The 14,031-nt window shown below is 37.0% G+C and overlaps 1 protein-coding gene across 1 annotated transcript in view; it reads left to right on the top strand.

The window, feature by feature from the left end:
• LOC114334484 (uncharacterized) overlaps positions 1-12,282 on the top strand; it is a 104,260-nt gene extending 91,978 nt beyond the window's left edge. The window contains exon 5 of the mRNA XM_028284530.2: positions 12,039-12,282. Within this exon, the coding sequence (XP_028140331.1) occupies positions 12,039-12,158 (120 nt within the window). The 3' untranslated portion in view covers positions 12,159-12,282. The remainder of the gene's footprint in view (positions 1-12,038) is intronic.
• Positions 12,283-14,031: the final 1,749 nt, after the last annotated feature.

Below are 14,031 nucleotides of genomic sequence, written 5' to 3' on the forward strand. Positions count from 1 at the left end.
ACTATCCACTAGCTGGGTAAGTGTTTGCCAAATTCAAAGTGTCCAAATAGACTATTAATTAGAATTAGAATTACACAAAGACTATATAGACTTTTTATCAGCAATTTATTTTCAAATGTTTTTATTTTATTATTCTTGGGTGCGACTCAATTGCACTAGACAAGAAATATTAATCATCCATTTATAAAAATGTTTTTGGCTGGAAATGGGAACGGATCCGGTCCAGTCAACAATATATATAATGCACAAATGAATCAACCCTCAAATACAATGATACCAATGCAACCAAATCATCAATATATGCAACAACACAACTCTGTATCAGCAGACATGATGCACTATTATCAAAATCAATCCATCTAATTTTCAAAATTTATCCTTACCTCAAATGAGCCAAAACTCAGTTCCTCCGCAGCCAGAGATACACTCAAAAACATTCGAAGAAGGAATAGATTATTCCCTACCGTCCTCATCAAGTGACGATGAAAACATGGAAAGTGATGCAAATGCTTGTCCGTGGCAACAACTAAAAGAGTCGAGATCAAAAAGAAAACGTAGAAAAATAGCAGAAACTACTGAGCAAGGTGCTTCAGTAAGCACATCTAATAGGTTTCAAACTCTCTCAGAAGAAAACGCAGATACAAACCAAATCCATACCAGTAAAAGAAACGATGACAACCCAAATACCCAAACGAAAGATCCCAAGCCGCCCCCTATTTATGTTTACGGAGTAATAGACTACAAAGCAATGACTGACTCTATAGCGCAAGTTACTGAAGATGAAACATATTATACTACCACTCTTCCTGAAAATGTTGTTAAAATAAATGCTAAAACACCTGATTCTTATAGAAAAATAATAAATTACATGAGAGAAGAAAAAATAGTACACCATAGCTATCAACTCAAACAAGAAAGAGCATATAGAGTCGTACTAAGAGGTTTACACCATTCTATACCCTTAGAGCAAATAAAATCTGAATTATTAAGGCAAGGCCACACAGTCAGAAATGTTTTAAACATCCGGCACAGAGTAACAAAAGAGCCCCTACCATTATTTTTCGTCGATTTGGAACCAAAAAACAACAATAATAAAGTTTTTAATGTGGAATTTATATACAATACCAGAATTAGAGTAGAAGCTCCGAAACACAAGAACACCATTGTGCAATGCACTCGATGTCAGGCATACGGACACTCTAAGTCATACTGTTATAAACCTTATAAATGTGTTAAATGTGGAGGATCACACGACACCAAAAGTTGCACAAAGCCGAAAGACACACCTGCAACATGTACTCTTTGCAAGGGCAACCACCCAGCGAACTATAAAGGCTGCACTGTTTATCGAGACTTATTAAAAGCAAAGAACAGGAATAACGACACAACTGGACCTAGAAACACACAAGGATACATAAATCCCAATCCAGCACTGCACCAAATGACTCAACAATATGCGCAAAATGGAATGAATTATGCTCAAGTAACCTCAGGAAACATCAACAGACCAAATAATGGTGAAGATATAACACACATGATGTCAAGCTTCTTAAATGAATTCAAAAATCTATTTAATCAACTTCTGAACCAAAATAGCATGATTCTGAACATGCTAACAACAGTCATTAGTAAAATAACGAATTAATGGCTCCATCAATTAGAATAGCCGCCTGGAACGCCAACGGGCTACCAAACCATGTACTGGAAATCACAGCATTTTTAAAAGTAAATAAATTAGATGTTCTTCTCATCTCAGAATCACACTCAACCGAAAGAACAGTAGTAAAAATCCCTTTATACACAACGTACCTTACTCATCATCCTGATGGAACTGCTCACGCAGGAACAGCAATTATTATTAAATCTTCTATTAAACACTATTTCCTACAAAATTACGCCACACCTAAAATACAAGGAACCATACTAAAAATAGAAACATTCACATGGCCACTTGCCATTGCAGCAATTTACTGTCCTCCTAGACACTCCATATCAATTGAAGAATACGAGACCTTTTTTCAAGAACTAGGACCCCGATTTATAGCAGCTGGAGACTGGAACGCCAAACACACCGTATGGGGATCGAGGCTTATAACACCAAAGGGTAGAAATTTATTGGCGTGCTCGCAGAGAAATAATTTAAACTTCCTTTCGACAGGTCAGCCAACGTATTGGCCGACCGATCAAAACAGGATTCCTGACCTGCTAGACTTTGCCGTTATCAAAGGTATCTCAAATATACATTACAAAATAGAACCCAGTCTTGATTTAAGTTCAGATCACACCGCAATAATCATAACACTAAGTACAACTGTAATTTGGAAGGAACCTGTGGCAAAACTCTGCAATAAAAGAACCAACTGGGAACAATTTCAAGCTATTATTAACACAAATATAAACTTAAAACATCGAATTAAAGAACCCCATGAAATAGAAAAAGCAGTGCAACATTTAACAGAAGTAATACAAGATGCTGCATGGAAGTCAACTCCAGATGATAAAAAAATTACCACCCATGAGCATAACATTCCTTTACAAATTAAAGAAATTTTAAATGAAAAAAGAAGAGCTAGAGCCAAATGGCAGCGGTCAAGGAATCCCCGGGATAAAACACAATTAAATCGGTTAACACATCAACTGCGTACAGCTTTAATCCAGGCCCGTAATGAGACTTTTAAATATTACATCTCCAACCTAACACCTAATGACCATTCATTATGGCAAGCGACCAAAAAATTCAAGAGACCAATAACATCTATTCCACCAATTAGAAAATCGGATCTAAGCTGGGCAAAAACTGATGAAGAAAAATCAAACACATTAGCACAACACCTCGCCCAGGTATTTAGTCTACATACAGAAGTCAATGCTGAAGATGAAGAAGTATACACATTTCTCGACGCTCCTTGTCAATTATCACTACCACTGAAACCATGTACACCAACAGAGATCTGGAAGGCGGTAAATAAAACAAACCCTCATAAGGCTCCAGGTTATGACTTAATTAATGGTGATGTACTAAAGCATTTGCCTAGAAAAGCGATAGTCCTGCTAACTATTGTATATAACAGCATGATAAGACTGTGTCACTTTCCTATTCAATGGAAATACGCACAAATAATTATGATTGCAAAACCGGGAAAACCGCCTACAGAACCCTCCTCCTATCGTCCTATAAGCCTTCTACCAATAATGTCAAAAATTTTCGAAAGACTTCTTTTAGTCCGAATTCTCGAAAGAATAAACATAAATAACATAATACCTGACCATCAATTTGGCTTTCGACAGAACTACTCAACAATACAGCAGTGCCATAGGATTGTAAATTATATAAAAGAAACTTTAGAGGGAAAGAAAATGTGTGCGGCAGTATTCCTTGATGTGGAAAAAGCATTTGATAAGGTGTGGCATAAAGGCCTGTTGTATAAAGTGAAAAAGAATATGCCTAATGAAATATACCTGATATTAAAATCATATCTGAACGAGCGATTTTTCCAAATCAAAGTAAATACCTCACTTTCCAAATATCATCCTATACAATCCGGAGTACCTCAAGGTAGTGTCCTCGGTCCCTTCCTTTATCTCCTTTACACTGCTGATATACCTGCTGATGATGACATTACTATGGCCACATTTGCCGACGATACAGGAATCCTTACATCAGACGATAACCCAGATAGAGCTTCTAACAAACTGCAAAACTATTTAAGTTCACTTCAAACATGGTTAACAAAATGGAAGATTAAAGTAAACGGTGAAAAGTCTTCACAAATTACGTTCACAACAAGAAGGATCGACTGTCCACAGGTTCATATTAACAACATTCCTATCCCCTTAAAATCAGATGTCAAGTACCTGGGACTCCATTTGGACCGAAAGCTGACATGGAAGAACCATATCAAAACCAAGAAAGCTCAACTAAATTTAAAAGTCAGACAAATGTATTGGCTGCTAGGTAAAAGATCCCAGTTATCATTAGAAAACAAAGTATTATTATACAAAATTATACTAAAGCCGATATGGAGTTATGGTATAGAGTTATGGGGCTGCAGCAAACCGAGCAACACTAAAATACTGCAAACTTTTCAATCAAAGACGCTGCGCATGATAGCGAATGCACCATGGTACGTCTCCAATATAACTATCCATAATGACCTTGGGATACCATTCATCGAAGATGTTATTAGACTACAGGCAACCAAAGCCCAAGAAAGAAATTTCGCCCATGAAAGTCAAACTATTCAACAACTCTATCAGCCGCCACTTGTGGGAAGAAGACTGAAAAGGACATGGCCAGAGGACCTAACTGATTAGGTGTATTGGAGAACCATCGATGGATGGTGCCCAAAGCATGCCAGGATTCAAGACTTTGCTACTATTTGCTAAATACTCTGTGTTGTAATTGGAGTAGATTGTAAATTTGCACTTAATAAAATGAAAAAAAAAAATGTCTGTTGGTGTGGGTTTGCTTTCTGTAAATATTATAATTATTGATTTTAGGCTCAGAAATTTAAAATAATATTTTGTATTATTGTTAATATTTTCTTTCATCTTAATGAAAAGAGATTTATAATCCATTTTAAAATTTCACTCTGTATTATTTACATAGACCATAAACACTACAGAATAATCAGCCGAGAGATCTATTTAGAAAAATACGCTACCTAACAAGAGACTTCAATGCCAGAATTTGGGCCATTGACAACACTGTAACTCTGAGAACGAACAGAGAAAATATAGCAGAGACATGGATATCGTATTACAGGGATCTAAATAAAGATGATCAACGCCAATAACTTTTAAACCAAAGGATGAAGGATGGAAAAAGGGCATCTCAATAAATGGTAATAAAATAAACAACCTACGTTTCACAGATGACACAGCCCTTCTTGCAAATAGTCAAGCAGGGCTGACTGATCTTATACGACTGGTAGAAAACGAAAGTCAAATATTTGGTCTACAATTAAACATATCAAAGACAAAGATCATGATAGTGGATGGACTATATACATAAGAATCATCCACACATAACCACAATTCACCGGTTTGAGGTTGTGAGCTCATACTTATACCTATGTGTGATCATTGATCACAAATACAGGGTCACTACAAGAAGAAATAAAACGTAGATGTGTTTTAGCAAAAGTTCCAACAGCAAAAATGACCACAATATGGAAGGACTGTCAAATTAGGAGTGAAAAAGGAAGTGAAGGAGTGAAGGAGTGTTAAAGATGAGGTTGATCAACTGCTTAAGGCCCGGCGCAAATTGAACCTAAGCGAGACACAACCTGCGTCGGCGGACTACGTAGACCGTTCTGCGCATCCTACTATCAGTTCATGCGTTCGCAGGTCTCGTTTGGGAAGGTTTGTCATCGACGTACAGTTTTCTTGGGCCTTGGGACGCGTGACTCACCGCCAGATGTTTATTTTTACGTGTTTTTGTTTGCGAGATGGAAGTATCTGAAATGAATACGGATGGTATTTATGATAAACGGCGATATATTTTACACTTTATGAATAACATTTTATTGCTCTGTTGTATCAATCAGCACTACTCAACAAGTTTTCGTTTATTCGTTTTAATATTTTATTGCAATAGTAGGGAATATAATGGTAGGGGAGTCCAAGCGGGGTTTTTTGTAGTTACTCGAGCGCGTCAGATTATCATATGGGGAGAAACCTGGTGCGCTGCAAATGTACCTCTACCATATATTGGCTCTTAACACAGGGGAGTTCGTTAAGGGGTACCCGAAAAAAAAATCTATCCTTAAAAAAACTCGAAATTGTCAGATTAAGATAAGGTAAATTAAGTACATGCAAAAGAGTGTATATTTCAAAAATCTGACGATTTGAGCCGGGCGTAAGGAACTGGGTGAGTCCCAAATTTTCACAAGAAAAAAGCGAATATTTCGCGAAATGAATGACAGATCGAAAAACTAAAAAATACGTTCTCAATATTTTTTAAAAATCTATCGAATGATACCAAACACGACTTCTCACGGAGAGGGGTGGGGGGTAAATTTAATATTTTAAATACGAATCCCGCGATATTTCGCGAAATAAACATGATATCGGAAAACTGTAAAATACACGTATTCAATATTTTTGAAAAATCTATCGAATGGCACCAAAAACGACCCCCTACGGAGGTGGGGTGGGGGGTTACGTTAAAATCTTAAATAGGAGCCCCTATTTTTTATTGCAGATTTTGATTCCTTACGTGAAAATAAGTAACTTTTATTTTAAACATTTTTTCGAATTATGGATATATGGACCAGGCCATGGAGTTGGAGTATCTATATTGTAAAAATGTCGTGTACCCCATCCTCCATGCTATGGCATGCTGGACGAGCCATACAGTCTGTAGTCAACACCCCGAAGTATGAGCGGGAACACAAAATGTATTAATACTCATACGCTTATGAAACGCACCTGGCGGATCATAAGGGCCTTCACATTTTACTCTCTTTCAACTTGTCTTGAGTGAAATGTCTTTCAATCTTTCCTATCAGCCTTTCTTGGCTAACTCTTGTTTCTTCCGACCCCGAATGGCGATTAGGTTTCCGAAGGCAGACGGGTCACTATATTTCCTGCTACTACACCCTCTACTAACCGAACGATTACCGGTATAAGTAATCTCCCATTTGTTGGTCAACAGCTACGGGTGGAATAACCGACATTTGGTAGGGCACTTCATTGCCCTGGAGCTGGGAAATTGACTCCGAAGACGGATGAGCTAAATTAGCCAACGGCATTGAGATGTGGAAAGCCACGGGATGACTACCACATTAAAGATCCATAAGGATATCCCTAGGACACCACAATGGCTGAAAACCCAAAACAAACGGCCCTCAGTCCCGGGCAACCCTTAAATGGGGAGAGGGTGCTAAGAATCCCCCGGTCAGCCAATAATGTCCCAAAAGTGAAAAAGATCGGTACGTGGAACATTCGAAGCATGTATCAAGCAGGCAAGGCAGCAAATATTATTCAAGAAATGACTCGCCTAAACATAGATATTTTAGGATGCAGTGAAGTTCGATGGCCAAATTCTGGCATACAAATTATAGGTGAACACCATATCTATTATTCGGGGGATGACACAACAAGAAACAGAAATGACGTAGCGATGATAGTAAAAAGGGAAATAGCCAAAGCAGTAATAGGATTTACGCCCATATCAGATAGAGTTATGCTATTGAAGATTAATTCAAGTCCCTCTAATATAAATATCATTCAGGTCTACGCACCGACATCCGAATCAACCGAAGAAGAAATAGAAAATTTCTACCAGACTCTAGAAAACTCTCTAAAGCTGACAAAAAAACATGAGATAACTATCATCATGGGCGATTTCAACGCCAAAATAGGACAAGGTACAGTCGAGAATGTTGTGGGGTCATATGATCTTGGCACAAGAAACGAAAGAGGAGAAAGACTGATACAATTCTGCCAAGAGACGGATATGGTTGTAATGAACACATTCTTTAAATTACATCCAAGAAGGCTTTATACATGGAAAGCACCCGGTGATACCCCAGGGAAAATCATAAGAAACCAAATTGATTTTATTAACATAAGCAAAAGGTTTAGAAATTCTGTCACCTCAACAAAAACATATCCAGGCGCCGATGTCTTCTCAGATCATAGTCTGTTAGTTGCAAATATCAACATACGACTCAAAATAATTCAAAAGAAAGTAAGACCCAAGATAGATATAAAACTACTGAAAGAAAATAGCATCCAGGAAAAAGTAAAAACAGAGATTAATAAGAATTTTGCGAAAATAGTTGAAGACGCTCCTAGTGGCGTAGAAGAACAATGGAACGAAATGAAGACATCTATCAACACACTTTCGCATGAATATCTTAAATCAAAAAGAGAAAAGAAGCAAGAATGGATGACAGATAAAATATTGCAGATGATGGAAGAGCGAAGGAAATTAAAAGGTAGAAATGACAATGAATACAAAAAGTTGCATAAGAGTATACTAAGAGAAATAAAAGGGGCAAAAGAAGCATGGCTGATGGAGAAATGTACAGAAATTGAAACACTACAACGCAAACATGACGATTTCCATATGCACAAAAATATTAAAGAAGTACAGAACATCAGAAAACAACGCAATATAGGCATAGTCGTAGACGTCGAAGGTCAAATTTTGACTACAATTGAAGATAAATTAAGAAGATGGAAAGAATATATGCAAGAATTATTCGAAGATGCTGCACGAAGTCCGTATGAAATAGACAATCCCTATGGCCCAGAAATAACAAACGAAGAAGTAACTATGGCCACTAAGCGGATTAAAGATGGGAAATCACCAGGACCTGATGAGGTGCATGGTGAAATTTTAAAGCTATTAGAGGCACAACAAATTACAGCTCTTACGAAGTTATTCAACAACATATACGAGACTGGTTACTTACCAAAAGACTGGCTACTATCAATATTCATTCCACTTCCCAAAAAAGCCAACGCTAGAAAATGTGAAGAACATAGATTAATTAGTTTGATGAGCCATGTACTTAAAGTACTCCTTACTATCATTCACTCGCGCATATACACCAAATTAGAAGAACAGCTGAGTGAAGTTCAATTTGGATTCAGATCAGGACTCGGAACGAGGGAAGCACTTTTCAGCTTGCAAGTTCTAATACAGAGAGCCAGGGATGTCAATTGCGATGTGTATGCATGTTTCATAGATTTCGAGAAGGCATTTGATAAAGTCCCACATGGAAAACTAATCGATATCCTAAAAACATCAGGACTCGATGGTAAGGATATAAGACTCGTTTCAAACTTATATCTCCAACAAAAAGCAACAGTTCGATTCGAAAATGAACTGTCCGAAATCTTCACGGTTAAAAAAGGAGTCAGACAGGGTTGCATACTGTCACCAACATTATTTAACATATACTCTGAAAACATCTTTAGAGAGGCCTTGGACGAATCAGAAGATGGTATTGCAGTAAATGGACAACTTATAAATAATATTAGATATGCAGACGATACAGTATTGCTGGCGGATAGTGCGCAGGGGCTCCAAAGGATCATGGATAATATTGTATGAGCATGTAACAAATACGGCCTAAAACTAAACTGTAAGAAGACAAAAATAATGATCATTAGTAAAAACACCAACATAAACGCCCAAATTACAGTAAACAATACACCTCTAGAGAGAGTACAGAAAATATGCTACCTGGGCTGCAACATTAAGGATACTTGGGATCATAGCTACGAAATAAAAACTCGTATTGAAAAAGCCAGAAGCTCTTTTAACAGTCTTAAGAAAATTATCTGCAACTTGTCTTTAAGTATCAATATACGCATAAGAATTCTTAGATGTTACGTCTTTAGTGTCCTCCTATACGGAGTTGAAAGCTGGAGCCTGACAGAAGATGCCATAAAACGGTTAGAGGCGTTTGAAATGTGGTGCTACCAACGTATGTTGAAGGTCTCATATATACACCACACAACTAATATAACTATTCTCGAGAGGCTAGGAAAAGACAAAGAAATAATTAACACCGTAAAGAACAGAAAATTGGCTTACTTCGGCCACATTATGCGTTATGAAAAATACCGACTGCTGCAGTTGATTCTACAAGGCAAGATTGAGGGCAGGAGAGGCCCTGGACGTAGACGTATATCCTGGCTGGCCAATCTTAGGAAGTGGACTGGTCTAACGTCAACTGATCTATTTCGAGCTGCCGTAAATAGAATAAGATGGGTCAATGTGGTCGCCAACATCTCTAGAAGATAGGCACTTTTAGAAGAAGATGGATATATGGCGTTATAATCGGAAAAAACGATTGTTGGAAATGGAAAATTAAATTAAAAAATGGCAAGCGCCTACTAAAATGGAAAACTTTACTTAACTTTTTTTTGGTTTTAGGACCTACTCTTCACAACCCAATAGGTCCCGATAACGCTCGAATGACTGCACATTTAGCATACTTTGCTCCACTACCATAATATATCTGATTAAAACAGTGAATTTATTACATATTAATTATTTTTAATTTCTTGTGACATATCTAATATAGGTTTAGCCAATAAATTAAAGTTATGCGTTTACAAGAGCATATTATTTGAAAAATAAGGAGTACCATAAGGTGTCATAATTATAATCTCCTTTATACAGGCAAAAAAATTGTTTAGTATGTATTTCTTAAATCCACACAATCATTGGAAAATGATTCATGGTGTTTAAAAATATCTGTTAATGACACTGTTATCGACAAAGTGGATCAATTTCAAACTTGTCATCATATTAGAATTTTGTTTATCGTTACAAATTAAATGATGGTTGTGAATTGTATTTTTTGTGTTATTTAATATTTTAGCAAAATACATAATCAGCAAAAATCTTATTTAAAACATGCGAACCGTTTTTGGAATCACAATCAATGCAGTGTTTAACTTATGCTTGTTATTATAAAGGTATCCAGAAATAAAATACTCAGTGTAAGATATCTTTTTATGCACCCGCTTATGATCAAATTAGATGTTTTCGAAAGTCATACCGCTACGACTACTAGGGACGTGTAAGATCAGCGTTGCCAGGCCCAAATAATTTATTTCCCCATATTGTGTTTGTTTGTTTGTAAGGTTTGTTCCAATTCGATACAAAACCGCTCTTGAACCGTTACGCGCATGCGCAATAACGAAAATTTATGCGCAGTTACACATTTCTCGTTACTGCGCATACTCGTAACCGTTCAAGAACGGTTTTATTTAGGGAACCCCAGGGAATATCATTGTTCGCAGTAGTCACAATTGACCAAACTGTATTGAGTGTGGCCTATATGTGGAATCAGTCACCACGATCTTGTCGTTGTAAAACATTTAATATTCACATAATTAGGAATGGACTTTCTAAAATAACTATTTTTTACTAAATTTAATAACATATTTTAGCCAGTTTGATTTCCCCAGATATTAGTCATTTTAAAAAAGTTTTTCCCCAGTCCCCAAAGTTTATCAATTTTCCCCAGTTATGGGGAAAATTCCCCAGACCTGGCATCCCTGTGTAAGATATTTTTAAAACGTTACTATAGTTAAAAGTACGGAACTACCGATTTTAAGTTGCCTACTCAATTCAGTACAAGGAACAGATACTACATCAGTATTTTATAATCAGTACCACTTAGAACCGGTATCAAAAGTAACCGTTACATGTCCGAACTGATTTTGCCCGTCTCTATTCGCCACGTCGATGGCCAACGGTTGGGCTGGCTCGTGTTCAATATGCGACACGCTAGAAAAATAAATACACGGGTCACCCGTCCAGCCGGCGCAGGTTGTGACTCGCTTCAATTTGCGCCGCGCCTAATTACCAATACTGACCTACGGATGTGAATCTTGGACCCTGAGATAATCGGAAACAATCGGTTCTGTCGGATACGAATGCTACGAATTCCATGGACCGACCGTAGGACAAATAATTCAATTTTAAGAGAGCTAAAAGTTAGCCAACAACTCTCCAATAAAGACAATCTCCAACAATCAAAATACTTTGGACATGTTATGAGAGCAAACACAGAAAACATGAAAAGACTTATTATACAAGGAAAGGTGGAAGGCTCTCCAAAAATCTAAAACGATTATAGAGCGGTCCTTACTTTCCTGTAAAGGCCATGTAAAAGATGGATAGACTACGTAGCGGAAGATCTTTAAACCATGAACATCAGGCAGTGGCCAAGGAAAGTATATAGTATCCGACAGGGCAGAATGGAAGAACATTGTTAAGCAGGCAGCAGGCCAATACTCACAAAGGGTTGTAGCGCCCTTAGAAGAAGAAGATTAAGTGATTAAGTTAAAAAGTTGACATCACCCTGCGTTTACTATAATTAAAAAAATAATTATAAATAATTATATTCCGTAAGGAATGTCTGCACAGTTTTTTTGATTGGCTTCGATAAGGTATACCTTTAAAATGTTTACATTAATGACTATATTGACTACATATATGTATAAACTTTTCATTATTTAATTAACAATAAACATTAACTCATAAAATTTTGTATTTGCAGGAAAAACACAAGAAGGAAATTAGACTCCTAAATTTATTAAAACAACGACAATATCCAGTTCCAGATTCAAAGGTAGAACAAGCTGATTTCCAACAACCATTCATTGTTAATTTTCCTTAATTGAAAATGATGTGATATATTTTTAATAAGTCAAAGTATTTCAAAATAAGACAAAAACTTAACAAGTAAATTTAAAAGTTATTAAAAAATACACACATAAAGTCATTAAAAATGTTAAAAACGACTATTTATGGTTAAACTCTTACCATGACCATTTTTATTTTGTACTTTCTCCTTTCAGATCACTAGAAAGTTTTAAAATTATTCTTCTTCTTTTTGTGTAGACGTGACTCTGTCTGTTTTTTCAATGTGCGTCCAGTAAATTGTCATTCCAACGTTTTAGTGGCCTTCCTACTGATCGTCTTCCTATTGGAGAACCGTCTGTCGCCGTCCTTATGTCATTCGACTTATGTGGTCGTTCCATTCTACTGTTCTGTTTTTTATCCAGTTATTAATGTTGTCCACCTTGCATCTCCATCATATATCTGCACTTCTAGCTCTGTCCCATAGAGTCTTACCATCGATTTTTTGAAAGGTTTTCACCTCTGCTGTTTCTTAGTATTCTTTTTGTCCTGTCTGTATCAGCTCGTGTTTCTACTGCGTATGTCATTATTGGTCTGATTAAATCCTGGTTTTGTAAATTCTGCCTTCCATTTCTTTTCAGATATTTTTATTTCTCCATATTGTTTCATTCGGGCAACCTGCGGCTCTGTTTGCTTTATTCACTTGATTTTCACTTCTGTTTCGACCTCTCCATATGACTTGTTCTATGACTATGCCTTGTTCTATTATCTGACCCTCCGGCTCTAATTTGCAACTTAGTAGATTTGCTGTTATTACCATGTATTTGGTCTTTTTGGGGAAATTAACATGTTAAATTTTCTGGCGATTATATTAAATTGGTGCAGCATACGTTGTAAATGATCTTCACCTTGAGAGATTAGTACTGCATCGTCTGCGCATAGATCTGTCTCCCATTTGTTATTCTTTTTTAGTTCTTACTTTTTTTTATTATTTCATCAATGATCAGGTTGAATAATAGAGGACTTGGGGAATCCCCCTGTCTTATCCCATTGCAGCTTGAGTTGGATCAGTTAGTTCTTTTTCTACTTGTACTTTTATTGTGTTGTTCTGGTAGATATTTTCGATCATTTTAATTACTCCTAGATGTACCTCTCTCAGGAGAAAAATGGATAAAATCCTTTAATTGCCATAGAAAGATAGATTCAAGAAGCTGGCTTTTGCCCTATTCCACTGCGACCTTTTGAGATCTATTGTGGTCCTCTAACACTAGATTATTGGTTCTTTTAAACTGGATTATTGGATCTAGCCTGGCCCTTTAAAATGGTCTAATAACTTTAAAACTGAACTTTCCATGTAGCTTTATGCTGGTGGTTTTTGTTCACCAAATGTAACATTGGCACAAAATATGCTCTGCTGGCTCTTCTTCTGGTGACAGAATCTGCAAAGGTAATCTGCCAATCTCTTCAGCTTCAACTGCCTGTTCAGATTACAATGCCCTATTAGCAGACCTCTTATGGTTGGCTGTTTTCCTGTCTGCTTAATGGCTTTGCAGTAAATTTTGACGAATGCTCTATAATGAACTGTTTCGTCTGTCTTTATCTTGGTGAATTCCTCCACCATTCCAGAGATTTGTGAACTACCCACTATCTTGTAGCCCCTTCCTTTTCAACGCCGCAGAAAGGTTCCGCTCCAATGGATCGCACTAATGAGTCTTATTTGGCCATTTCATCTACTTTTTCATTGCCCTTATGACCCTCAAGCCCCGGTACCCAGGCTGCCGTAACCTTGCGGTCTCCTAGTTTATTTAGGACGCCCACACAATCCCAGACTATGTTAGAATTGATCTCAACATAACTGAGTGCCTTAAGCGCTGCCTGGCTATATGTGAAGATGGCAATTGAAGCTTCCT

This window comes from Diabrotica virgifera, chromosome 7 (assembly GCF_917563875.1).
Source record: "Diabrotica virgifera virgifera chromosome 7, PGI_DIABVI_V3a".
Taxonomy (NCBI): Eukaryota; Metazoa; Arthropoda; class Insecta; order Coleoptera; family Chrysomelidae; genus Diabrotica; species Diabrotica virgifera.